The sequence below is a fragment of the Esox lucius genome, chromosome 7 (genome assembly GCF_011004845.1).
Source record: "Esox lucius isolate fEsoLuc1 chromosome 7, fEsoLuc1.pri, whole genome shotgun sequence".
NCBI classification, from domain to species: Eukaryota; Metazoa; Chordata; class Actinopteri; order Esociformes; family Esocidae; genus Esox; species Esox lucius.
In genome coordinates this window covers 30,369,390-30,396,391 of record NC_047575.1, presented here as the reverse complement: position 1 = coordinate 30,396,391, position 27,002 = coordinate 30,369,390, and the positions used below count along the sequence as shown (strand labels likewise).

At 40.7% G+C, this 27,002-nt stretch overlaps 3 protein-coding genes across 6 annotated transcripts; 1 reads left to right on the top strand and 2 right to left on the bottom strand.

Moving 5' to 3' along the window:
• The first annotated feature begins 236 nt into the window (after positions 1 to 236).
• Positions 237 to 7,709, top strand: adad2 (adenosine deaminase domain containing 2). The gene is made up of 9 exons (XM_020048087.2): positions 237 to 346; positions 917 to 1,378; positions 1,542 to 1,670; positions 2,178 to 2,328; positions 4,008 to 4,175; positions 4,419 to 4,633; positions 6,231 to 6,468; positions 6,964 to 7,096; positions 7,399 to 7,709. The coding sequence occupies exons 1-9, from the start codon at positions 340 to 342 to the stop codon at positions 7,507 to 7,509; spliced, it is 1,614 nt and encodes a 537-aa protein (XP_019903646.2). The 5' UTR covers positions 237 to 339; the 3' UTR covers positions 7,510 to 7,709.
• A 2,734-nt stretch (positions 7,710 to 10,443) lies between these two features.
• Positions 10,444 to 14,660, bottom strand: zgc:153990 (Myb_DNA-bind_5 domain-containing protein). Of its 2 annotated transcripts, none has more exons than XM_010870783.4 (5): positions 14,416 to 14,660; positions 13,212 to 13,447; positions 12,424 to 12,945; positions 12,278 to 12,331; positions 10,444 to 11,120 (listed from the first exon to the last, which is right to left on the bottom strand). In XM_010870783.4, exons 2-5 carry the CDS (start codon positions 13,336 to 13,338, stop codon positions 10,675 to 10,677), a joined length of 1,149 nt encoding a protein of 382 aa, XP_010869085.1. In that variant the 5' UTR covers positions 13,339 to 13,447; positions 14,416 to 14,660; the 3' UTR covers positions 10,444 to 10,674. The 2 variants fall into 2 exon arrangements, with proteins under 2 accessions (XP_010869085.1, XP_019903419.1); XM_020047860.3 differs by having other exon boundaries at positions 13,212 to 13,442.
• Positions 14,661 to 14,881: 221 nt separating this feature from the next.
• On the bottom strand, positions 14,882 to 26,983 carry capns1a (calpain, small subunit 1 a). Of its 3 annotated transcripts, XM_010870787.2 has the most exons (12): positions 26,860 to 26,976; positions 25,053 to 25,124; positions 24,389 to 24,459; positions 23,273 to 23,309; positions 23,050 to 23,142; positions 22,731 to 22,788; positions 20,862 to 20,926; positions 20,338 to 20,406; positions 17,125 to 17,203; positions 15,912 to 16,028; positions 15,671 to 15,729; positions 14,882 to 15,502 (listed from the first exon to the last, which is right to left on the bottom strand). In XM_010870787.2, the coding sequence occupies exons 3-12, from the start codon at positions 24,433 to 24,435 to the stop codon at positions 15,476 to 15,478; spliced, it is 651 nt and encodes a 216-aa protein (XP_010869089.1). In that variant the 5' UTR covers positions 24,436 to 24,459; positions 25,053 to 25,124; positions 26,860 to 26,976; the 3' UTR covers positions 14,882 to 15,475. The 3 variants fall into 3 exon arrangements, with proteins under 3 accessions (XP_010869089.1, XP_010869088.1, XP_010869090.1); XM_010870786.2 differs by lacking the exon at positions 25,053 to 25,124 and having other exon boundaries at positions 26,860 to 26,983; XM_010870788.4 differs by lacking the exons at positions 25,053 to 25,124; positions 26,860 to 26,976 and adding an exon at positions 24,661 to 24,727.
• Positions 26,984 to 27,002: the final 19 nt, after the last annotated feature.

The following is a 27,002-nucleotide window of genomic DNA, read 5'->3' as shown; positions in this document are numbered from 1 at the left end:
ACTGGGTTTAGTGTCCTCAGCTAGGATGAAGTGTAAAAACACTCGATTTAAAGCAAGTACACTTTCTCTCTGTCAGTGAGGAATGGAATCACCTCTAACATTTTTATATGTGAACACACTTTTACCAAGATGGTAATTTTAAGAAGCGTGGCAGTGTATACTTCATAGACAAAACCATGGTAAATATACATCTCGTTGCAGGTCATCACTAACTCAACCTTAGTTTACGTGGCTATGTTTTCCCAAATCCGAGGGGACAACACGTACCGTCACGTGACAAGCCACTGCTCGTGTCAAATCCATCAAGAACTCTCAATTGATTATAGAAATTTCGTGTTGATGGACGGTATTTAAACCTTTATATTTACAACTAAAACCTTCTTGTAAAAGTAACGCTATAACACTTAGACTTAGCTAATTGAGGCTTTTATTAATTAGAAAAGCTAGGTAATTTTGCCAGCCAGCTAAACCCACTTGGCCTACATACTGTAGCTGGCTGAACTGGTAGCTAATCATTACTTTTAGTTAAAGCTAGCTAGCTAGTAATTTAAGTTCGTTCTTTAAACGAATTGTCTCCCTATTAGTACTGTAGTTAACGGATATTTAAATGCCGACATAATTTTTTGGTAGTCTTAGCTTTATTTGCAGAATAAAGTTAGTCTAACGCGACGACTGCGTCATAAATTATATATATATGTTTCCATGAGGACGTTGTTCATTTAATTATTTGAAATCAGTTTCCCCAGGTAGTGGCACTCATTAGTTCAAATAATCACATTTCTCCGATAATATGTATCCGTTGGAGTGGTTGTACATGGGGAAAATATTTTTAGCGTGGGGCACATCCTTTTAATTCATGCCCCTAACTTAGCTGATGTGAATATTTATATGAGATATTATTTGTATCTTTGAGCAGGTTATAAAATGGTGGACCACGCTGTCATGCACAAGCGACTGCCAAGAATGGCTGCATCTCTACTGAAGTACATACCCTCAGAGCGCAAGCCTGGCCCGGCGATTAGGATGCGCCACCGGGACTGCAGCAGTAATGGGGCCATGGGGCAAGATTTTGACTGTGACTGCGTTGACCCTCTGGGTTTTGACCATCCCCAGAGTGTTGGGGGTGGTTCCAGGACGCCAGACTTGCTGGGGCCGGAAGACTGTGCGGCCCTCCAGAGTTCCTCTTCCACCGGGCTCACTCCGAAAAGTCACAGCATGATGCCTGCTGACCTGGAGGGTACTGACGATGATTGGGACGGCTACTCTCCCCCAAGCACACCTCCTTTATCTGTGGGGGACATCAGAATCCTTAAGCAAGGGGTCCTTGAACGGTTTGACAACCTGGAAGGCACCCCTAAGAGGGGCAGTAAGATTGGAGGTAAGTGTGGGTCATTTATTCCTTGTAAAAGATGTATTCTGCCCTGAATGGGACTTGTTTGGTAAATATAATGTAAATTATTTTTGGAAATATTACAAGCTACTTGGCTAGTAAAGGTGCAAACATTTTACACAAAATGGGTAAAAATCTAAACGCTTTCCAGTGGGTTACACAGACTGGCATAGACATCGGATGGCAGCAGTATGCAGCGAGAAGTTTGAGCGCCTCCTGCGGGAGTGTCCAGAGTTTCGTAGCTGCAAGAGCCATCTGGCTGCCTTTGTCCTTGAGAGAGGTGAGTCCTCCCGCACTGCGTACCATTGGTCCCATTCAGCACTTAAAAAGGAAGTATTCAGTATTCGGATATTCAGATACATACAAGAATTTATTTCCCGGTTAGATGAGAACCAATTCTCAATTGCATACAGTGATAGAAATTTGTTTTACATAGCTTGTTCAGTTAATGGGCAGCAATGGACAGTAATCATCCGATCATGAAAAAATAAAATAAAAAGAGTGTTTTTTGGCTAATTTCAAATTGGATTCAAGGTGTGCTTACCTGAGTAAAATCTTCCTTCTTACCACCTTAATACACATGCCAGATTTGTGGAGTGCTTGGGATACTCACATGCAGACGTTTCAATTTACACAGTTTAACACATGTGAACTCAGGGTTAAATCAGGTGGGGGGCCAGTACAATGTGGATGCGAGTGGAAATAAATTAACTTAGGACAGTGAGGGCACAAGGATGTCAATGGCAGACGGCATCAGTGAGAGCGATGTTCCTTTGTGTATCCACAGAGGTGACTGACACAGGGGGCCAGGCCTGTGAGCTCTATGAGGTGGTGTCGTTGGGCACCGGCCAGTCGTGCTGCAGCGGTTGGCTCTGCTTCAGCGGGACCATGGTGCATGACTGTCATGCCATTGTCATTGCCAGACGGGCTCTCAAAAGGTGAGCTACTTCCTGGTTGGGATCATTGGGCAACTAATGGGAGAAAAAGGGAGGCATTACCTGGACTTCCCTATTGTTTTGCAAAGCGCCTTCTGATGTGTTCATGCCCCCTGAACAAAATAGAAATAAAGAAACTATAAAACCCCAGCAATTAAGGCCTAAAGCTATTGTATTCGTTTTGGAATACAAAACCGGCAACACTTACAACTGATCAGACAGTATGCGTGCGTGCGAGTTTCATATTGTCGAACCAGCCAATCAGGTTTGTGCTCTTTTGTTGTTAATACTGGATATTAAGAAATCATGAAAAAAAAATTTAAGAAGGGAGGGTGTGTTCCAACTATAGGGGGATCACACTTCTCAGCCTCCCAGGAAAGTCTATGCCAGGGTACTGGAGAGGAGAATACGGACGATAGTAGAACCTCGGATTCAGGAGGAACAGTGTGGTTTTTGTCCAGGCCGTGGAACACTGGACCAGCTCTATACCCTCTACGGGGTGTTGGAGGGTTCATGGGAGTTTGCCCAACCAATCCACATGTGTTTTGTGGATTTGGAGAAGGCATTCGACTGTGTCCCAAGCGGGCATCCTGTGGAGAGTGCTTTGGGAATATGGGGTCCTGGGTCCTTTGCTAAGGGTTGTCAGGTCCCTGTACGACTAAAGCAGGAGCTTGGTCCGCATTGCCGGCATTAAGTCAGACTTGTTCCCAGTGCATGTTGTACTCCGGCAGGGCTGCCTTTTGTCGCGGGTTCTGTTCATAATTTTTATGGACAGAATTTCTAGGCGCAGCCAGGGGCCTGAGGGTGTCAGGTTTGGGGACCACACGATTTCGTCTCTGCTTTTTGCGGATGATGTTGTCGTGTTGGCCCCTTCAAGCCAGGACCTTCAGCATGCACTGGGACGGTTTGCAGCCGAGTGTGAAGCGGTGGGGATGAGAATCAGTACCTCCAAATCTGAGGCCATGGTCCTCTGTCGGAAAAGGGTGGCTTGCCCACTTCAGGTTGGTGGAGAGTCCCTGCCTCAAGTGGAGGAGTTTAAGTATCTAGGGGTCTTGTTCACGAGTGAGGGAAGGATGGAACGGGAGATTGACAGACGGATCGGTGCAGCTTCTGCAGTAATACGGTCAATGTATCGGTCTGTCGTGGTGAAGAAAGAGCTGAGCTGCAAGGCGAAGCTCTCGATTTACCGGTCAATCTACGTTCCTACTCTCACCTATGGTCATGAGCTTTGGGTCATGACCGAAAGGACAATATCCCGGATACAGGCGACCGAAATGAGCTTTCTCCGCAGGGTGGCTGGGCGATCCCTTAGAGATAGGGTGAAAAGCTCGGTCACCCGGGAGGAGCTCAGAGTAGAGCTGCTGCTCCTCCACATCGAGAGGGGTCAGCTGAGGTGGCTTGGGCATCTGTATCGGATGCCTCCGGAACACCTTCCTGGGAAGGTGTTCCGGACCCGTCCCATCGGGAGGAGACCCCGGGGAAGACCTAGGACACGCTGGAAGGACTATGTCTCCCGGCTGGCCTGGGAACGCCTCGGTCCCCCCCCGGAAGAGCTGGAGAAAGTATCTAGGGAGAGGGAAGTCTGGGCATCTCTGCTTAGACTGCTGCCCCCGCGACCCGGCCCTGGATAAGCGGAAGAAAACTATGATGATGATGGTGAAACATTTCTTTTTGATGTTCAGGTATTTGTTCAAGCAACTGCTGCTGTTCTTCAGCCATGACCCCAAGCAAAAGGAACTCTGCATCTATGAGGGTACCCATGAAAGCCACCTGCTCCAGCTCAAGCCCGGGATCTACCTGCACCTCTACACCAACCAGGCCCTGAAAGGGGCAGCTCAGTGCATTCTTATGTAAAGTTCATGGTTTTAATGGTTAAATGCATAGGATTCACAAGGTAAACTGCACTACCAAATTATTACTTGCCGGCTCCTGCTTGACAGGGCTACTCCTAAACTACACGCTCAAATACCTTGGTAGTCGTGAACAACCAGTTGGCGACCACTGCTGTATTGTATTGATCAGTTCATTATTTTTCTTCTCTCCCGTTGACTAGCTGATACCTATGTCCTGAACGTACCCCTATTTTCTCACAGGAAGTCTCTGAACTACAGCTATACCTCTCTGAAGCTCCAATGCCACACCAAGGGCTCCCTGATCCCAGTGTCCTTCCTCAACCCCAGCGTGTGGGCCGCCCGTGTCTGCTGCATGTGTGACAGCGATAAGCTGTGCCGCTGGACTGTCACTGGGGTTCAGGGGGCGCTGCTTAGCCACTTCATTCAGCCGCTCTACATCACCAGTGTTGTGCTGGGTAACTTTCTGGCAGCAAAACCTTTACTTCAATACTTATTACTAATTCATTAAATAATGCTTATTGTAGAAGTATCAGATAGAACCTCAGTGTTGCAAAATATTTGTCTTGGAAAACCACAGAGTGGTTATTTATTGTACAGGCATGATTGGAAGTGGTCATCTGCCAGTGTAGAGGGGGTCACAGACCAGGTTCTTATAGGCAAATTAGAGAATTTGATTATATTAGATTCAACTTTGTCATTGAACAGTACAAGTACAGTACAATGAAATGCAGCTAGCATCTAACCAGAAGTGCAAAGAGGGCAGAAAATGCTGCACACGCTCCACCTCAGTACCATCGATGATGACTGGGGCGTGGCTGCAGCTTTTATGACTTCCTATAATCTACAATGAGCTGCTTGGTGTTCTTTGCGTTGAGGGCCAAGTTGTTATCAGCGCGCAATGCCGCCAGGCGCATGACCTCTTCCCTGTAGGCTGATTCGTAATCAGGCCTACCACTGTGGTGTCGTCTGCAAACTTGACAATGGTGTTGGAATTGTGTACCGGAACGCAGTCATAGGTGAAGAGGGAGTCCAGGAGGGGGCTCAGCACATACACTTGTGGAATACCAGTGTTCAAGGTGGAAGAGGTGAAGTTGTCTAACCTGACCGACTGGGGTCTGTTGGTTAGGAAGTCCAAAGTCCAGTTGCAGAGAGAGGGGCTGATCCCCAGGTCATGGAGTTTGTTGACCAGCCTAGATGGAATGACCATGTTGAATGCTGAGCTAAAGACTGAATAGAATTCTCACTAAGGTGTTGATTTTGTCCATGTGGATCAAGGCAGAGTGTAAAGCCATGGAGATGGTGTCCTTTGTAGACCTGTTTGACCGGTAGGCAAACTGGTAGGGATCCAGTGTTGGGGGAAAGCAGGACTTAAGGTGGGCCAGAACTAGTCTTTTGAAGCACTTCATGATTGTGAGGGTGAGTGCAACAGGTCTGGGGTCATTCAGGCTAGACGCAGTCGACTGCTTCGGCACTGGTGCAATGATTGCAGTCTTGAAGCACGTTGGGACAACCGCCTGGACCAGTGACAGGTTGAAAATGTTGGTAAAGACCTCAGCCAGCTGCCCAGCACATGCTCTGAGCACACGCCCAGTGACGCCATCAGGACCAGCGGCCTTGCATGCATTCACCCTGCTCAGTGCAGAAGACATGTCTGCGGTGGATAGACTGGGGGGGGGGGGCATCCAGCTTTAATGGCTGGCTCTTTGTTGTCCCTGTTGAAGCGAGTGTAGGACCTGTTTAACTCGTTGGCAAGGTGACGTCGCTGGCTGTGGTGGGTTTTTTGGCCGGTAGTTAATGATGGCTTGGATGCCCTGCCATATGCGTCAGGGTTCGGAGTTGTTGTAGAAGTGCTCCTCAATCCACAGTTTATGGTCATTTTTAGCCATCTTGATGCCCCTTTTCAGGTTGGCCCTGGATGAGCTGTAGGCCTCCCACCCCCTCTTGCCCGGTGTCTTTTCTGAAGTTACTAGAACAAATCCAAGGGTTTTACAACAATGCTTTTACCCATTGACATTGAGAACGTACAGACATAGTCTTCTTTTTATTATTCAGGTGACTCCAGTCACAACTCAGAAAAGGTGTCGGACACAATCAATAAGCGCCTGGGTGAGGGGGGCTGGGAGGATCTTCTGCCCCCCCCCTTCAGCAGGAAATGTATATTCTTCCTGAACAGTGAGGGGGTGGGTTCTCCACTCACCCCCACCTATGGCACAGACCTCAGCATTAACTGGTGTCTCGGGGACTCCAACATCGAGATCCTGGACAGCACCAGTGGCTTCACCGTGGATGGGTAAATGCACGGCCAGATTGGGCTGTTTATTTTATCGATTTCCAATGCTTTCTCAATGGACTTTGTACCCTGGTAGTCAGCGGATTTCCAATGTGTTTGATTGGCAGTCAGTACAATACCCAGTTAGAAGAGTTGACACGCAGACTGAGCAAAATGTATCTGTTTTCATTTGGTGTCAGTTTTCCAGCTCTTAAGTCAGAGCAGAGGTTCTGGGGCCTGGTAAATGGCCACAAATGGACACAGACCTGGGGTCTTGGTCTTCAGTAGGGTGCAATGTTACTAAACTTTCAGGCTGTTAATGTACTGTGTGATTGAAGTGTCAGTTGATTACTTTTCATCTGCCGTGTATCATCTCTGAGCATGTCTCTTGGTTACATCTCCTTGACTGGTGCATTGTCCTTTTAGGCATAGAACGATGCTTAGCTCTATACTGTGATATAAGTTTTGTTTTGTTGTATCAGGGATGGTAACTGTTAGCATTTTTCTGTCCCTCAGCTCCCCGTTTGTGAGTGGCTCTGGCCTCTCTAGCAGGCTGTGTAAGAGGGCCCTCTACAGCAACTTCCGCAAAATTGCAAACTTGGGTGGATACTCCTGTTTACTGGATCTTCCCACGTATCACAGAGCCAAGGTGTGTGTTAATTAGTAATCAATAAATATGTAACCAGAATTTAGTCCACTTTAAAGGTCAGTAATTGACAGAGATGTCTGCACTCTACTGTGACTATTTTATTATAATGTAATGCTGGATTATTTCACTCAGAAGAAATGTGATATCCAGTGTTCCCTCCATTAATTTAATCGCGTCAAACTTTTTAAATTACAAGCTGCATATTGTACTGACCGTGAAGGCAGACTACATGGTCTTTAGACAAACCCCAGTTGCAAACCAAATCTGTTAAGTGGTAAATTCTTTGTTACATCTTGTTGCAGGTAGAGTCTCACGCCTTTCAGAATGCCAAGACAGTGGTCAACCAGTTGCTCCTGTCAAACAGCGCTGGTCCATGGAACTCCAAACACTTGGTGGACAGCTTTAGTCCCTAAGCGGAGACAGTTAAGGGTTTGTTATGAACAACCAAAGAAGTTGGAGTCTGTTACTGTTACTCATAACAGTGGTTTTCCTAAGTTCAAAAAATAATTGCAATTTTGACAGGTATGTCTACCACCTCTGTTCTGTGAAGTGTTCTGTTTTCATGTTCAAGTACACAATAATATGCTAAATAAAACCTAAAACTCTAAAGGTGCTTCACAAATTTCCGTGACAGATTTGTATGAATTGATGTGCCAAGGCCAACAAAAACATTGTTGTAGGGAAACTGTGTATTGATTCATCTTGTTGTTGATCCTTAAAAGGAGCCTGCTCCTGTCAAATTTAAGCTCACAAATCAAACACAGCGCTAAAGGAAAAACACCCACCAAATGTTTCTGCATATTTAAGTGATTTCCTTACAATTTAGCAGTAATTACTCATTTACATTTTCTACTCTTAAGGCTCTAAAATGAGAAGGGCTTTAGCTACAAAATGTTGCTGTCATCGTAAAACAGTAGGCTACATCAAAAGAAATTCATTTAAAATATCTATTAAGAAATTTGAATATATGAAATCTACATGATAAAGATTGTAACACCTTTATAATTGCAGTATTGTTGTACTGATAGAACTTCAGACACATAAAATATATACTTGTCCAGTGCTGGTGTTATTAATCTACTGACTGACCAAATATTCGACTACTTTCAATAAAAGCATTCACTATTACTTACTGGGAAAGGGAATTACTCTATTAATTACACTAGTGTCAACATTACTTTTTGTAGGCCTATAACCAATAACCTTAATAATGACACACAATGTTATTTTCTGTTGTTTATTAAATTTATACAGCAACATTGTATTGCCATTTTCTCCTCAAACTTTAGTCTTGGCTATCACTGTTCTGACCAAAAGCAAGGCTCAACATTGCCACAACAGAAAATGATACAAACCATTGGAATACTTGCATGCCCAATGAGATACTGTCTTTTCAAAGAGGCCAATTCACTGACAAATGATTGCCTCTCAACAAAAATCCTATTCCCTATAGCCAGGGATAACATACAGCTCCAGAAAAAATGAAGAGACCACTGCACCTTTTTCTTTCCTTTACAAAAAAGTTGAAAAGGAAAGTTTTGAGTGAGGAACAGAAGTGTTCCATTTGCCGTGGTTTTCAAATTTGAACCCTTCTGTTCCTCACTCAGAACCTTCCTTTTTGACTTTTTTAGAAAGGAAAGAAAAAGGTGCAGTGGTCTCTTAATTTTTACCAGAGCTGTAGATCTTATCCCTATAACTTATATTTTTCATCCATTACGCTATGTATCTCTTGACTCAATAATGAACCAACCACTCCCTTTAACTGCACACTCATGCTCCCAATACACTTAGACATTGCTGCGTATCTGATAACAAACAAAACTGTAGATGACTTCTTGTGAAATCATGACAGCTGTACCACATTCAAAATTAACTGGTAGGAAAAATGTACACCAACCATGAGTTGCAATTTGGGAAACATAAAAGAGCAATTTAGTCGAATTGTTTTGCAAACTGCCATTTACAACAAGTAAAATGTTATAACCCCCAGGCATCAATTAGGCAGGTTCCAGACAAAAAAAATGCCACACAATATACTTGTGTAGAGAAATTGTGTATTAATTAGTTTGTTGTTTGATGTTTAACAGGAGCCTGCTCTTGTAAAGTTTAAGCTTACAAATCAAACACAGAACTAAAGGAAACACACCCACCAAATGCTGTTATCCAATAATATTACGTGTCTCCACAATTAGTGTTTAACAAATTACAATTTAACATTGATATGGATGAGGGGGCACACGTTTGATATCATAAGCTTAGTAGTTAATCGGTTCTTTGTCTGGTATAGTTACAATATTTTCCTCAAAGAAAATAAAGTAATTCTGGTTAGAACGTTGGCCTCTGGTGGAGGCCTTGCCAAGAGTACAACACTGTTTATTCTTTTGGGGTGTCACTTCCCTCCTCCTCTCTCAGACAGTTTTCAGCTTCAGCTTTGATAATCCTTATAAGTTGATATTAGTTACTTTATTTAACCAACTGCTGAGGCAATCACTTCGGTATAATGTTATCAATGGGAAAAAAAAACATTGAAAAAGGTTTTTTATAAATATTTATTTGGATCATTAACTGTAATAGAAAGGGTATTATAACAGAACAATGACCTGTGATCAGTAACTAATATTACTAAAAATGGAAAAGTACTCTGTTGTATTACTCATTATAACAAAATGTTACATTTTAGTGTAACACATTACCCTCAAGACCGATGTTGGCATGATTACCTTATTTAAAGAACGTGGCATGTTTTAGCAGCTCTTGGAGTCAAACTAGACTCTGTTTAAACCATCTGAGAAATCAGGTAAGAAACAATGTCAATTTATGCAAACAACCCTTATTCATCTGAGCATATGCATTTCCCATAGATGGACAACATATGACTCAATTAAATTGAACAACCTTGTATCCAGTGTAAATGAACACACCTACCTCAAAAACAAAAACAACAAGGTGACAATTTGCCTTCTCCCTGGGGATTTCATCACCAACAGATGGCTCTATGTGAACTAAAATGTGTTTCAATGATTCTATAGGTCAATAATCATTGCTTGCCATACAGTTTGAAACATATGGCCCCCTTATCTTTCATATGAGCAAGAAATAAAATACATAATACAAAACTGTGGAAGATTTATACAGATCTAGTGTGTCACTGGCAAAAAAAAAAGAAAAGGACACTTGCTACTCCCCCAGTTTCACATAGACACAGGTGTTTGGATCAGGATAACTATCACAGTTTCACATACACACAGGTGTTTGGATCAGGTTAACTATCACAGGAGGTTTCTTCTGTCTTCCGTAAATTAGTATGGAGATATAGTGGTGTTGGAAAACAAAGGCATTTAGCAATTTCACCTTTATTTTTATTGAATCTTACTGATATAAAATGTCATTCATGTTTCCAAAACTGTACCACAAGCAATGCTCGTTAACGTTCAGACTTGCTTCAGGCTGAGAAAGAAAATCCCCCAGGGGAAGAAAACTTCATCTATGTATGGCCATGACCAAACTTGTCAAGCCCCACGAGAGGGACTGATAGTGAGGCAACGTCAGGGCAGAGGCTGCCCGCACCCCCTCTCCTGCTATAGGGCTGGGCGTCCATTTAGCTTGTCGTTCATGAGAGCCAGGGCCCCACTGGTGAAGTCTCTGAGTATGTGCATCGTCTCCCTCTGCAGCTGCAGTGACTCGCGCACAAATTCCTGCTGCGTCTCAGCCAGCTGCTGCACCGACTCGGACAGCAGTTCCAATGAGCGTGACACCGTCTCCAGCACGGCGTTGGTGGCATGCTGCTCCTGGACACTCAGCGTGGCACTCTGCAGCATGGTCTCCCTGGCGTTCCGAGGGGGCTGGCCTGGCCGAGGTGGGGCACTGGAGGTCAAAGAGGGAGAGGGCTGGGTGCCTGTAGACGGGCGTTGGGTGATACTGGCGCTCCCCGGTTTCTCCTCCGCAAGGCTGGACATCTGCGGGGTGGAAGGGAGCAGTTCGTCCTGTCGCTCGTCATCTGACTCTCCAAACTGGTTCTCAGTGTCTGGGAAAGAGCAAGAACGCGAGTCACGTGAGCAAGTGACCTGAATGCATGGATGAGCTCTAGAAGCATTTGGAGGTCAGCATGTCTTGGTGGAATGATCTTTGTACCTCTGTAACTTTCTCAATCAGGATCAATTTCTTTAATGATTTTAGCATCCATATTATTCTTAGTGTTCAGAATTCTTTAAACATTTTTTATTGAATTCTAATTGATTCTAAAATGACAATGTAATTTGACTTTATTGCTATTAGGAATTATATAGTCTGAAGAGGAAAGAAAGTTGTAAAAAAGACATTGTACATAATAGGAGGACTATGTACATAAAGTGCTGTAATTTCACCAGGAAGTATCCTCAAATTAAAGCAGTCTATATATTAACCACATTCCTGTGTGTTGCTGGAATCGAGCCAAAACAAAAAATCCCTAATGCTTTTGGACTGCAGTGTTTGCCTGACAGTTTAACTGACAGTGGCTTTGGAGAGTATTTGGACCTCTTAATTTTTTCCACATTTTGTTGTGTTACAGACTTAATTTATGGCATCAAACTACATACAATCTCTCTTTATGACATGCATCCAAAACGTTTTTTAAATGTATCACATGTATTTCACATGTATCAGGCCCTTTATTCAGTACTTTGTAGAAGCACCTTTGTCAGCGATCACAGCTTTGAGTTTTGGACCAGGAAATATTTTTCCTCATGCTCTCAGAGTCCTATCAGATATCTATTCTATTTCAGAGGTCTATGGAGGGTTCCTTGCACTTCATGGCTTGGTTTTTGCTTTGATGTGCACTGTGAAGTGTGGGAAATTATATAGACAAGTGTGCCTTTCTGAAGCTTGTCCAATGAACTGCATTTGCCACAGATTGACTACAATCAAGATCTACAGGTTGATCAAAGGATTTATCTTAGATCAATTTAGTCATGGCAAAGGGTCTGAATACTTAAGTACATAAGGTATTTAAGTCTATTATTTTGGGGTATTTGTTGTAGATTAAGGGCAAAGATATATACGAATGATATCTATAACAAATTGTGCAAAAACCAGAAGGGGTCTGAATACTTTCCAAAGCCACTTTGTTTGATCAGTTTTGGGAACTTAGAATCTACATGAACATTTCTTCTATAGGAAAATCCATCAGCAGGATCTGTTTACCTTCACCAGTGGGTATTTCATACTGCATTTCATAAGTGGGATGTGACGGGTCTCCTGCAAAAAAGAAGTTTTTGATGTATCCGTAATAACATTTACTTGTCAACTGACCATCCCAGAAACCTCCAGTTTCAAATGAAAAAACTTACTGGACAAGCCACTGTAGTTTGTCATAGAATGGTCATCTTTGGGTTGCAAAGGGGGGATGGGGCCCTGCATGGACATTCCTATGGGAAAGGACATGGGCATGCCAGAAGAAAGTGTGGAGGGTGGTGGCATTGAGGCTTCTATTCCTTCATTGGGGTAGCTGTGTATCCCTGCCATGTCCTCTTCCTCCTCATCCTCTTCTGGTCCCTCATCATCTTCTCCCTCTCTGTAACTCCCATAAGGGACACCTGACACGCGGCTACGCTTCCCATCTAACTCCAAAATCTGATGCACTATGTTTTCGGTAGGACTGAGATCTCGGGACAGACGCGAGTTAATCCCCTTGAAGTTGGCCCCAGACCGCATTGCGGCGACCTTGCGCTTGGTGTCACACTTGAGGTCCGACCACTTCTTGATGATCTCGATGACCTCACGCTGGCTCTCACCAATTTCATTCACATGGGCTGTGATCTCCGCCCATGCACGCTTCTTCACATCTGTTGGCACACCGCGGTTAAACTTTCCTGTGAGAGTCAGAGACAGTTGATAAAAGGATGACATGTTAGTATTCAAGTTACTAATGTTTAACAAAGGCTGGTTCCTCTTTAGATATAAGAGGAGCCAGTACTTGGAAGACTGGAGTTATTAAGCATCGGCAAAATGTAATCACGACCACCTTTCAGATTCTGAAATATAACACTGAAATAGGCCTGTTTTAAATAGCTGTTATTGTGTGTTTTAAACATGTCAGAATTCATCACATCAACATGAAATGTTGCAGTCTACATACCGACAACGATGTGGCGATTCTTTTTCACTTCATCCAGAAGAATGTGGACCTCACTGAAGGTGAAGCGGGCTTTTCTCTTTTTGAACCTTGTGACACTGTCCTCATTAAAGAAGTGTGAGGCAGACATCTTCCACGGTGCCTCTGGTGTTCTGCTTCTTTCCTTCTGGTCTCCGCCTTCACTCCTAGTAGGGCCACCACTTCCTCTTCTGGAGACGTTTTTTTCCTAGTCAGCTTGCCTGTCAGATAGGATTAAATGCATAGAAATACAATTAGTCAAAATTATAGTCTATGATTTGACAGTTCTATTCTTTTTATGCATTTAATCCAATTCAAAAAGGTTATATCCAGGTATGTAGCAAAATTGGCGTCTGTATACATCTCTGGACCTCAATCCGATATATAAATGTATTCAACTAAGGTCAAAATGTTAAAGGAAATTATGTTCAGATATTTAAAAAATTATAATTGAAGTAGATGTTGATTAATCAGAAAGTGGGGTATTCTAATGTTAGAGCTTAAATTAAATACATGGACAGTTAAGGGCGTCCACGAATAAACGTTTATAGCTAGTCAATTGGGTTCCCCCAATCACAACAGTCATTGCTTGGATAGAAGCAAACCTTGTGTTGCTGTCTGACAGTCTCGCGCAATCTCTTTGTTGGCCAGTCTCAGCCTGTCTCGCTAAGTTATCAGACCCACCTGAGTAGCAAGCGGTTAATACTCTTGGTATTTAGGCATGCTGTACTGGCTAGAATGCCAGCAAGCTACATTAGTTAACGCTACCTTAGGAGAAATGCGTGATTTACTAGCTAAGGTCAGCTATAGCATAAATAGTTTAACGTATTCTGTTAAGTATTTTATAACATGTTAGCCAGCTGGCTAAGCTAACTAGCTAGCTAAGCTAGGACCTTAGCTATGTCATATCGGTGAAACCGGTTCGTATTGCATATGGTCAGTTACATATTTGCACTTTTTTATAGCAAATTCAATGCCCCTTTAATCGAAAATGTCTCGAATGCGCATTGATCAGATTAGGGCGTGTTTTCGTAAACAACGCTCTATAGCTAAGCTGTCTTAAAGAGATTGTAACGCTTGCACACGCATCACTGTCATTGTCTCCTGAGCTTCATTCATTTTCAGAGACTGGCAAATATCACCAAAATAGATTATTTATCTGTCATATTACAATGCATGATAATTTTACCTTTGAGGGGAAGAAAGGTTGTTTATTTTTTTTAGGTAAGTCCGAAAACTTCGTAGCTAGCTAGCGAACCACAGTAGGATGTCTCCCGCTAGTTTGTACGCAAACTCAGTAGATAGCGTTGTTTTTCCTCTCTTAGAAAGGAGAAATACCCGGATTGACCACAATGCGCAAGTTAGGGCGCTGTTGAAATCATACGTTAAAATGATAACAAAATAGGTTAATTATTCCGTGTGTTAAGACCAACTCAGTGACATAAAAAAAACAAAAAGTTTGACAAAACACCATGGCCTGTCTTACTCAACTTTAGCACAACGGGTAGCAGACTACACTGATGGGGTATCAGTTTAACGTATATTTGTGATCGCGTGTGTGTGGGTGGGTGGGTATTTCAGCCATCAGGTCTATGCATTATTTAATTGTATAAGCAGCCTGGGGTGTTGAAATAACATATGCAACACATTATTGGTAGAGTTTAATTTTTTATTACATACAAAATATGACAATGGGCATTTCAAAGACCATAACAGATCAGTGACTTATGGCAAACAGTACCCAATCCTTTGGAATTCTTAATGGCATGCAGCATTGGCACAAACCAAATGATTTTTCTTGTCATTATCTGACATGACAAAAATATCGAGCTGGCGTTATGAGAAGCGACATGTGACATCTACGGACTTTCAGAATTAGCTAAACAAAATTATTACAACTTGAAAGTTATTGGACAGGTGAATACTGCTATAGCCTGTGTAGAGGTTTTGAAATGCAAAGTAATAAAAGCAAAGTCTGGCGTGTGCAGGACCAGCAGTATATTGTGTAGCCCAGAATTCTCTACATCAGCCCAAAGAACCACTGTGTGCAAGTTTACGCTCCTACTTTAGCCTACAACTCCCCTGTTGTTGTATAATATGTTGTATTCACTTTACGTATGTTGAATGGAGAAAAACCGGCATACACTGGGGAACTAGTTGACTGACATTGGGGGCTGGGGCTTTGAGTGGTCTAAAGCACGGAAGAATGTAGAGACAGTTTTGCATAGAGGTGAAGGTATTTTCTGTCTTCAGGAGTACATGGTCAACTGGAGCCACTGCAGAGATGGACGGAAACACTTGTTTTACATGAACCCTTCATAATGGTGGATTCAGACCTTTTCTGGCATTGTTTGATATTCACTGGAATCACTACAATGTTGTTCCTAAAGTAGCTACTATTGGGCTAGTTAGTTTAATGAAACCATCTAATTGGAACTACTTACCTCTTGAACATTGACCTTGATGGTTCCATTGTTGTCCTTATCTAGGGTTTTGAAGGCACCTAAAATCAAGAAGATATCACTAAGAACTAATTTAACAATATTTCCAAACAGTTATGCACCCAATTATAGGTGCTCATGTAGCAAAAGATTAATGCATTTGGTCTTGACATCTGAAAAATTTATTTTAACTTTTAATAGGTTTTCATAGATTATATGGGAAAGCTGAGGGAATCAGACTTACGGCACATAGCATCCAGTCTCACAAGGCAACCAATGTAATTATCAAAGTCCATGTTCCCGTTTTCATCACTGTATCTGCGGATGATCATTTGGAACAGCTGGTCGTTGAGAGGGAAGCCTGTGCACAAACCATTGACCAACATATTTAGGTTTTATAGCGGCAATATGGAGAATGTTTGCATTGAAATATGAGAATGTCCAAAATATCTGCATTAAAATTGGAATGACCACATTTCTCAATATCCTTTGACCTGGAAATTATTCTGTACACATACTAAAATGCAGATTTTAGAAATAGGTGTCACTAAGAGGCTTGTTCATCTCCTCAAGCATATCGATAAACAAGGGTAGATGCTGACAAGCAAAATCTCCCCATCCTTTCCTGTTTGCTAAAACAGTACACAAAATAATAAAGTGTGCCATGTAAATCACAGATATCTTTACGATATAAATATTGTTTTACAGCTGTTTGAAGCTAGTTAAGCAAAAGTAAAACATTAGCACGACTGAAAAGCATAGATGGGTGCAAAGACAACAGTTTTGATTAGTAACATCGGGTGAAGCCAACCAGTCAGATGGCTAGGAGCCCAGAAGTGGCAGAACAAAAAGCTTGAATAAGGATGTAGGCTTTGAGCATTGCCGGAGAATAAAGCCAGAAGGATCCCCTGGCTGCTCCGTAACATTACGGTCTTGTATGGAATGCAAGCTTTGACTGGAAGCCAGTGGAGTGAGCCAAGGAATGGGGTGACATGTGAGAACTTGGGAAAGTTGATCAACAGACAAGCAGTGGAGTTCCGGTAAGTTGCAGGAGTTTAGTGGCAAATGCCGGGAACCCTACCAAGAGTGAGTTGCAGTTGTCCGGATGTGAGATGACAAGTGCCTGGATTAGTACCTGCACCACTACCTTTTTGAGGCAAGGTTGAACTTTACGAATATTGTAGGGTGTTAAGCCACAAGAGCTAGTCACTGCCTTGGTACTTGCAGAAAACAACAGGGGGCAGTCAAATAACTGACCCAACCCCACAAACCCTTCCATGTAAAAAATAAAAAGATAACTGGAGAGTTATAAAACAAAACTATGATCTGTTTCAGCACTAGCTGTTTTTAAATAAAACTGGGATTTATCATAGACTACTTTCAGGGTATTGAACCATCTAACATTAAGTTGTGAAACCCTTTAAAACAGATGAGCCGTTTAAGGTGTCTGCTTTTACCTGCAGCCCGAAAAGCGTTAGGGAGCTCATCTGCACCAATAATCCCAGAGCCATCAGTGTCATATGTTTTATACACGCCCTGGGAGAAAGAAAACATATGTTTATATGTAGGATAATATTTATGATTTAATATCCATGACCACAATTTGAAAATATGCAGTGGATAGAAAAAGTCTACATACCCCTTGAGATGAATGCCAGGTTCTTGTGATGTAAAAGAATGAGAAAAAAATCAATCATGTCAGAACTTTTCTCCACCTTTAATGTGACCGATAACGTGACCAATTCAATTGAAGAACAAACAAATCTTTGAGGGGAATAAAAAAAAAAAAAAAAAAAACCTGGTTGCATAAGTGTGTACACCCTTAAACTAATACTTTGCTGAAGCACCTTTTGATTTTATTACAGCACTTTTTGGGTAGGAGTCTATTAGCATGGTACATCTTCATGTGGCAATATTTGCCCACTCTTCTTTGCAAAAGCACTCCAAATCTGTCAGATTGGAAGGACATCTCTTGTGTACAGCCCTCTTCAGATCACCCCACAGATTTTCAATTGGATTCAGGTCTGGGCTCTGGCTGGGCCATTCCAAAACGTTAAGCTTCTTCTGGTGAAGCCATGTTTTTGTGGATATGGATGTTTGCTTTGGGTCATTGTCATGCTGAAAGGTGAACTTCAGCTTTCTAACAGACGCCTGAAGGTTTTGTCCCAAAACTGCCTGGTATTTGGAACTGTTCATAATTCCCTCCACCCTGACTAAGGCCCCAGTTCCAGCTGAAGAAAAACCCCAAAGCATGATGCTGCCACCACCATGCTTCACTGTGGGTATGGTGTTCTTTGGGTGATGTGCAGTGTTGTTTTTGCATCAAACATACCTTTTGGAATTATGGCCAAAAAGTTCAACCTTGGTTTCATCAGCACCATAACACACTGTCCCATGTGCTTTTGGGGGACTTGATGTTTGTTTTTTCCAACTTCAGCCAGGCTTGGATGTTTTTCTTTGTAAGAAAAGGCTTCCGTCTTGCCACCCTACCCCATAGACCATTCATATGAAGAATACGGGAGATTGTTTTCACATGTAGCACACAGCCAGTACTTCCTGCAGTTCTTTAATGTTGCTGTAGGCCTCTTGGAAGCCTCCCTGACCAGTTTTCTTCCAATCTTTTCATCAATTCTGGAGGGACGTCATCAAATCTCTGTTGTGCCATATTTTTTCCACTTGATGATGACTGTCTTCACTGTGTTCCATGGTATATCTAATGCTTTGGAAATCCTTTTGTACCCTTCTCCTGACTGATATCTTTCAACAATGAAATCCTTCGGATGCTTTGGAAGCTGTCTGCGGACCATGGCTTTTGCTCTGAGATGCAACTAAGAAAATGTCAGGAAAATCCTTCTAGAACAGCTGAACTTTGTGATTAAGTCACTTAAAATGATGGCAGGTGTGTAATGACTTCTATTTAACATGAGTTTGAATGTGATTGGTTAATTCTGAACACAGCCACATCCCCAGTTATAAGAGGGTGTGCACACTTATGCAACCGGGTTATTGTAAGGTTTTCATTTTAAATGTTTCCCCCTTGAAGATTTCAGTTTGTTTTTCACATTATCTGAATTGTTCATATTATCAGTCACATTAAAAGTGGAAAAAGTTCTGACATGATTTCTCTTTGTCTCATTCTTTTACATCACAAAAAAATTGCATTTTAACAGGGGTGTGTAGACTATATCCACTGTATACTGTAGTTCAATAATAATGTATACTCACCTTTAATCTCTTTTAAAAAGGTTTAAGTGTTTTAAGCATTTATTTGGATGATTTTTCTAAGACCTCTCACAGGCCAGATTGAACAGGCCCCAGGGCCATATTTTGCCTACCCCTGATTCACAGTAAGCTCTCCCTTCCGTGGGATGAAATGATAATGTCAACTAACATTTTAAAGATACAAGATAATTCTCTATCAATTTAAGTTTAGAACAAATATACGTTTAGAACAGGCAAGGGCTGAATTCCACCTTGGTCCTAATATTCCAAATCAAATCCATCATTAATAAAAAATGTGTACATCAGTGTTTTTCAACCCTGCTCCTCGAGGCCCCCTGCCCTGCATGTTTTCGATCTCTCCCTGCTCGATCACACCTGATTCAAATGATCAGCTCATTATCAAGTCCTAGATGAGCTACATCAACTGTGTTAGGGCATGGAGAGATCTAAAACATGCAGGGCAGGGGGCCTCCAGGAGCAGGGTTGAAAAACACTGATGTACACATTTTTTATTAATGATGGATTTGATTTGGAATATTAGGACCAAGGTGGAATTCAGCCCTTGCCTGTTCTAAACGTATATTTGTTCTAAACTTATATTGATAGAGAATTATCTTGTATCTTTAAAATGTTAGTTGACATTATCATTTCATCCCACGGAAGGGAGAGCTTACTGTGAATCAGGGGTCATCTCTGGGAACAAACCATGGTGAAAGGGAGATTGAGGGGTGAGTTACAAAACATTTAGTGTTAATAGAAAAGCATTAAAGGGCCAAGGGTGATTTAAAAACATAGACGTATCATGTCAAATATGTAATTTTGATTATTTGACAGTTAATTGAATACCTAAAGTCTGACCGGGATTCCATTTGCGTGTCCCTCGTTATGCAATGGTTTGTACTATATTGCAGTTGTAGATTAATTTACTTTATACATTTATCAGAAGAGTACAGTATCTCAGAACTGTGAGAACTAATTTATTTAAGAAATAATGTAACAAAATGTGAATATTACTAAAGCTTTCAGAATCAATCACTGTGACAAAGTACACCCAACCACTGGAAAAAAAAATTGTATACATAACCGAATATACACCTCAACATTACACACAAATAAAGGCAACCTCAGATATTTTGATCTTGGCATGAAGAATTAACACAAACCAGATGAAGTTGAAATTGTTTTTGGATGGCTGGACACTCCCAAATTGCTCTAATGATTTTCTAATAATTTACACCTGTTTTAGCCATTTAATGAAATGATTTTGATACTTAATACTTACTTTAGACTAAAATCAACATGTTAATATTTACATAATTTTTCTGAAAGACCTTAAATTACATCCCACCTTTAGCTAATTCAGAATTCAAGATTCATTATAATCACAGCTCCTTATTTTTTTTGACAGACCAAATTTTAAACAAAGCTGCTGCAAATGAAATACTAACCTGCCATTTCTTGATATTGTTCCAAAGGTGTTTGAACTCATAGAATCCCAGCTTCCCAGTGCTGTCGCACTATAACATTGTTAAGGTAACAAAAACCTAACACCCATGATTAATATAATTCACTTCCATTAATGGGAATGGACTATTGGAAGTTATCATGTTTCCCATTGCCAAAAATTCATTTTAAATTAGTGAAGGGAAGTGAACAAGGATACATTACATTCCACACAAACTTTTTTTTTAGATTGCATTTAAATAAAATATAATCTTCATTAGGACACATTACAGGTATAAGAAACCGGTACATGCTTTCCAATTTTGCATTTAATTTAGGTTTGCCAAAGCTTTTCTTGGCTTTGCCGTCAGGCTTATAATGACATTCATGGTCAGAAATGTGGACAATGGGTTGTAACCTTCCACATTTTTAGACAGTGTTGATGGCTATATTCAAATGTTAAAGTATTTCTTGCAATACCCACTGGACCCTGATCCCTACCAGAAACGGGTCACAACAAAAAGGATACATCCATGACGGCCACCATGCTCCTGCATGACTCAATGCTAAACCCGTCCGTCTTGAGGTCACCATCTGAAATTAGAAATTAGAAACGTCTCCAACAAAGGCTGAATTTACACAAAGGTATTTTCTTTAAATCCTGAAATAGGGAGTGCATGTCTATAAATCAACAGACATACAATTGCTTATAAAGGAATACAGACAAATACTCAGTGTCTAGGTTAATGAATTACCTGTGGTAAAGTGAGGTAAAACAACACTAACACAACTAGGTATGCTATATACAGGGGTTTTCCTGGCAGAACATTTGTCAAAATTTGCTGTTTTCCTAAGCGCCCAAACACTGACTCCACAATGCTTCTAGCATAGAGCATTTCATTCCCTCTTCATTGTCTGAGCCACCCAAAAACATTTTGCCATTGAGCATCAAATCTATGTTTATTAGATCTAGGAATCACATAAAAAATATGAAATCAGTCATCAAGCTTTATAATCAGTCAATATTATTGTCTATTTTCATTGTTATACTATGTTCTTGTTAATTTGACTTGCATTAAATGCATCAGAGCTGTAGGCATATATACATATATTACAGCCTTGTTGTGTTGTTTTTCCCCCCAACATCCTTGCCTTGAAACCATATCATTTATCCCTCTCTCTCGACTTCCTTCAGCTGTAGGGTACTTGGCTATGCTGCTTGCACTCATCCAGCATCTTCACATTCATACAGTGTATTTATAGTTAAGATACAAGTCACTAACTGTATATTTTTACACTGTATATTGCATATTAAATATTGGGGACAGTAGCCTACATACCCTCATTTAATCGTCTTTTCACCAGTCATCTTTGTCTTGGAAACTCTACTGAAAAGAAATATCGGATTCTACTAGACGTCCTCTGGAACGTTAAGAAATGTGGACTGGATGTAGTTTAGTAGTTATTACGTTTTATTTCAATATTTTGACATGCTTGGGTGTAAAAGAAAACTATGTTCAACTATTTTTTCCGACGTTACTCATCTCTGCAACATCAGGGCGTTTAAGGTCCTATATGCAAGGTTGCCAGATTATTGACAGTAAACTGTGAAATTTGCACAAACGTTATATCTTCTATACACGCCACCTGTAAATCGACCCATTATAAATAGTTAAATTGTGGGGGAAACCTACCCATCTGGCAACACTGCCAATGCGGGAAAAAAATAATTGTCCTACGGTCACATTCACTGCAGTATATCGCTGGTAGGCTATTTAGCATATGAGTGCAAAGTGATGTTTTACCATGCTGACACACAGAGGCGGTGTTTGGGAAGGCACCGCCTTTGAGTTTTGTATGCAGGAATATCCCTGTATATAATCATCCATTGGGCTTCCTGAATTTAGTATTTTAAGTGTGACAGAATCATAAACTTTTGTTATGCCCAATATGAAGATTTATTTTTATTGCACAACATTTCATACGTCCTCAGCACCCTAAAAAGAGCAGGTTCTTGAATGATCCGTCAACACTTCATTAAAACTATGGAGGATCCCATACAAGCAAAAAATTTAATTCTAAGAATAATGTAGAACGTTTTTTAAGGACTGCCTTCAAAAATCCGGACCATTAAAGAACCTGTGTAAAGTAGTCTTCAAGAACTTATGGAGGTTTCCCCCGAGTTTCAATTTGAAAAACCCCTAAACAATCCACCTGGAACTGAATGAGGAGTATTTCATTATAAAACAATAGTTTTCCAATTTATGTTTGACACATACAAGTATAGGATCAATAAACAACATTTGGGTTTGAGCTAACAAAATTTTTTCTAAGCAGTTATTTTGCATACAGACAAGTACCTACACAGCCAAAGCCACAAAACAGAAACATGACTTACGCTTGCCAATAATTCGGTTCAAGATGTTCATCAGTTCGGAGGGGCTAACCTCCATGTCCTATTGGAAATTATCTTCAGTTTGAAATCCTCAAACATCAAAGCATAACATACATTTTTCAAAGTATACAATAGTAAAATTTAGCAATTGTTAAAAGCAGAGATAATTAAATAAGGATCAAATAGCCTAGCTATGCCGCACCAATAACAACAAAGTGCCTTTTTAATGGCAATTTGTAGGATTTCCACAATGGTTTTAATTGTCACAGTTACTACAAAGGTAATACAAATAGGAATATTATTGTGGACATATTAGACTCACATCTCCAGCCAACTGCTGGAAGACTTTGCGAAACTGTCTTTCCTCATCACTCTCACTTTGCTCTGTGTATGCAAGTGGCCTTCGTGGTGCAGGCTGCAGGATAACAATGTAAGGAAATTAGGAATATTTAGTTCAGGTCACCCATCACTTGTGTCCATAAATGCATATTTGATCAGTGACAATGTATTTTGGGGATAAACAATAAAATGGCAATGCTACTCACTGGGTCAGAGGGCACAAAAGCAGCTGGATCAATATTGCTTCAAGGATCAAAGAGGAAATAAACAGGTTAGTCCCTGGGTATCATTCCTATGGACAGATATGCTGAGGCATTGACTGACATAGCCAGAGATAAAGGCTGCAGTGGTTACTAGCTGAAGAAGGATCCCACATACAGCTAGCACTGTAAGTGTAGAAGACAATGGCACAAAATGGAAAATATTACTGGTACCATGCCTAAACGCTGCTGCGTTCTCTTTTGTGCGTCGAATAAGAGAAATAAACACTAGTTTTCGCTTTTCTTTACTTCCCAAAACAGCGAATGACAGCAAAAGAAGAGATCTGTGGCTTCAGGCCATACGCAGAGGGTGAAAATGGTCAGTTATGGGACCTGTCCAGTCAACACGTTTGTCTGTGGCAAACACTTCATCACATGTTAGTTAATGATGCTAAAGTCAACAGTTATAATGTTAAGTCAAAGAAGTGAATGCTGATGCTGCAGTTAAAAGGCAGGACTTCCCTGAAGTGATTTTATGTCATGATTATTGTCATAATAATCCCAATTAAAAGTGTCTAAATGCTGCATTAATGCCATAAGAAAATCAGAGAATTGAATCTTCAAAAATGTAATTAAGCAACATATATAATTGTTCATTGCAAACTATTGTAGCAATACACTTCATTCTTTTGTAGCCTACCTTATAGTTGCAGGGTGTTAGCTTGATAAACATGTTAGCAATTTAATTTGTTTACAGTAACGTCACATTGGACAGACTACCAAAACAGCGATAAAAAGTGGCAGATCTCATAAATAAATTATCTGGAGATTCAATAAGGTAGTTGTATATAGCCTAACAGGATGACACCTCTGGCCACTGGGTTGGGTCGTTCACCCACTTTGATGGAGGCAGACTAAATGGACACTCAACCATATTGTTTGTTCTCCTAATAGCATTAAAAGCAATATGGATTTCTTATTTTGTATGAATGACTTGGCAAAGACGTCAGATTTTGTATTTAATGCCAGTCAAATTAAATGGGCTGCTTACCCCCAAAAGGGGCTTCTCTCATCTATCACCAAGTGATTTAGAAGACATCTTGAGCACATCCAGTTCCTCACCTTACGACATCAAGAATGCCACCAATAAGTCTTTTGGCCAAAAACATCTTTAGTCAACTGAATACGTCAACCTGTGGAAGAGACAAACATCATTGAAATTAATGAATTAAAATTATTAATTGAACTTATCCCATAGTCACATCATGCCGGAAACCCATAATTACAACTTGTAATTATTGTGCTTTTGGAAATTCTGATGACATTTGTACTCCAGCAGTTACATAGTTGTATCTTTGGATAGTATTCTATAGTATAGAATCTTTGAATGGTACCTGTAATCTTTTGTCAGTTGTGATAAACTTGTGTTGAATAGTGTAAGAATACCATGTGTCGCCAAGCTGTGCAGAAGAACGTATTAAATCCAATTGTGGATCCTACTACCCTCGCCACATCAAAAATCAAACATGGCTTACTAGTCACAAGTCTGCAGTTTCACACTTGCCTCTCTAGCAAAATCTGCCTGACATCACACACCACTTAAGACACATGTAAAATGTTATGTTTGGGCCACACAAAGTCATTCAAGGTTCAGTGTTATCTGAAAAATTTGTCCAACTGGTGTTGGGGCCCTGGCATGGCCATTTTGGCTCTACTAACCTGGTTTGAGCTATAATGAAAATAACCCACCCAAAAGAGAAATACCTAAAAAATAAAGGAGCCTAACTTATGCCCTGTGTTTCTTTCGTCACAGCTGTCTCCTATGCGTCATCTCCTCTGAACGCCAAACATACAGCTCCTATTATGAGAGAATTGGAAGGCAATGACAAAGCTTTTACAAATAACATTTCCTCAATAAGAGGTAACAAGACATAGTGCTTTTTGGTTATCAAATGGCCTTAGGATTTTTGTTGTTTATACTGCAACCTATTTGTCTATAGCTGCAGGCTAGCCAAAGCCAGTTAAACACAGACTGTAGTGCTGAAAATAGGATTTGAACGCTCAACAATCTAGAGAAACTGTCCACTAGTTTTGTACAGTTTCATACCAATCTTGGTTACAGTAGCTAGAAAAATGAAGACATAGCTGCACTTTCCAAAACACCTGCACCCAGAAAATCAGTGCGCACCACCAAAAATAATAGTGTAGTCGCTCTGCTCCACATTCTAATAATTTGAACTTTGAATCCTGAAGTTGCTGACCTCCTTTGTTGGACAAGAACACCCAATTCAACTCAAAGTGAGCCTTATATTTAGTTGAATCAGCGGTGCTTGTTTGGAGCCACAATGAAAATGTGCACTTTTGGGGGTACACAAGGACCAGAGTTGGGAACCACTGAAATTTTGCAGCATGATGCACAATGAGAATTTGCATCTAGAGGAAGATTCAAAATGCATAACATGTTAATTGGTGGGAAAACTGATCTACGTAGATAGCCACATTTTGAAAATGTCAGAATTTTTTAAGTTGGGAAATGTTTGGGGCAGCAATAATCAAAACAGCAATGCACGATTATGATAACACTATCGTGGTAATTATTGTACTATCAATATAATTAAGTTATTTGAATATTATCTTCCATCTTGTAATGTTTGACGCTCTCTTCTCTTTTATAAATAGAAAAACTAAATATAAAAAAGGTTCTAAAATATTAAAAATGTAATTGCAGACATAGGTAAACAGTCCATTTGACTAGGCTACACGAGAGAAAATGCTTAATCTCTATATAGGGCAAAAAGAACTACGCTAACCAACGTATTAAGCCTAGTGATTTTATGTTTACTTTAATCCTTACTTAGATTCACAAATGGACTTAATTTTAACTGTACCTTATTGACAATGTTTGAACAGATCGACAGGGCATTCCAGACATTCCTTAATAAATCCCTAATAGATCAAATGACTCAGTGTTGACACGATTGGCTACACCCAATTTCCCAGTAAAACGCTCGACGCTCAACTTTCCAGTACAAAGTTGTGGCTTATATTCTTATAATGTAACAAGGTCTCCACTATCCCAGCGAACCAACGATTCATTAACGTTTAACTGATGACAGCTAGTCGTGTAGTTAATTGTCTAGTTTGGTACAGTAGACGACCAGTTAATGCAGCTAGCTAGTTACACAATATTACACGACACAGTAGGTACTGTAACCGCTGAAGTGATCTTAGCATTATCAACAATACTAGTATGACAGTTAACGCACATGCAATAGGTTGGGACATGCGGTTTTATTGGAGCAAGGTCGTTAAATAATATTGTAATTACAACCAAATATTGTATCGTGAACCAATATATCACATATTTTAGACGGATGAACTAATTTGCTAGTCTGCTAATTATTTGCCTTGCTAGGACTACGCTGAACAGGGAATTGCTAGCTAACGTTAGCTGGCAGTGCTATTACCTAGCTAGCTACTAATGTTCTACTAAATCCACTAGTAACGTTACAATTTAGCAAACATTTTATATTAGCAACAGTAACTACACTAATAACAACGATTTAATCGACATGTTCGTAATAGCTACTTACCAGACTTGGTGATGCCCGTGAACTATTAAACTTGTCAAGAAAAAAAACGCAGTCACGTTAATGAGAGAGTTCGAATCGACTGAACCGCAGTGCACCGGGCTATTGTCTCGGAGGTGAAAGGTCTACCGCTTTAAGCAGCGCCC

What these genes read in the sequence shown, in the direction of transcription:
- adad2 (XM_020048087.2), top strand. An exon ending in GAGGGGCAGTAAGATTGGAG is followed by an intron (nt 1,379 to 1,541) that starts GTAAGTGTGGGT and finishes AACGCTTTCCAG; the next exon opens with TGGGTTACACAGACTGGCAT. An exon ending in GCAGCTCAGTGCATTCTTAT is followed by an intron (nt 4,176 to 4,418) that starts GTAAAGTTCATG and finishes ATTTTCTCACAG; the next exon opens with GAAGTCTCTGAACTACAGCT.
- zgc:153990 (XM_010870783.4), bottom strand. Translation starts at nt 13,338, where the DNA reads ATGTCTGCCTCACACTTCTTTAATGAGGACAGTGTCACAAGGTTCAAA. An exon ending in AAACTACAGTGGCTTGTCCA is followed by an intron (nt 12,332 to 12,423) that starts GTAAGTTTTTTC and finishes TCTTTTTTGCAG; the next exon opens with GAGACCCGTCACATCCCACT. An exon ending in TGAAATACCCACTGGTGAAG is followed by an intron (nt 11,121 to 12,277) that starts GTAAACAGATCC and finishes GCTCTTTCCCAG; the next exon opens with ACACTGAGAACCAGTTTGGA.
- capns1a (XM_010870786.2), bottom strand. Translation starts at nt 24,435, where the DNA reads ATGTTTTTGGCCAAAAGACTTATTGGTGGCATTCTTGATGTCGTAAG. An exon ending in GCATGGTGGCCGTCATGGAT is followed by an intron (nt 20,407 to 20,861) that starts GTATCCTTTTTG and finishes ACAATGTTATAG; the next exon opens with TGCGACAGCACTGGGAAGCT. An exon ending in ACAATATCAAGAAATGGCAG is followed by an intron (nt 17,204 to 20,337) that starts GTTAGTATTTCA and finishes TCTTTCTCCCAG; the next exon opens with GGCGTGTATAAAACATATGA.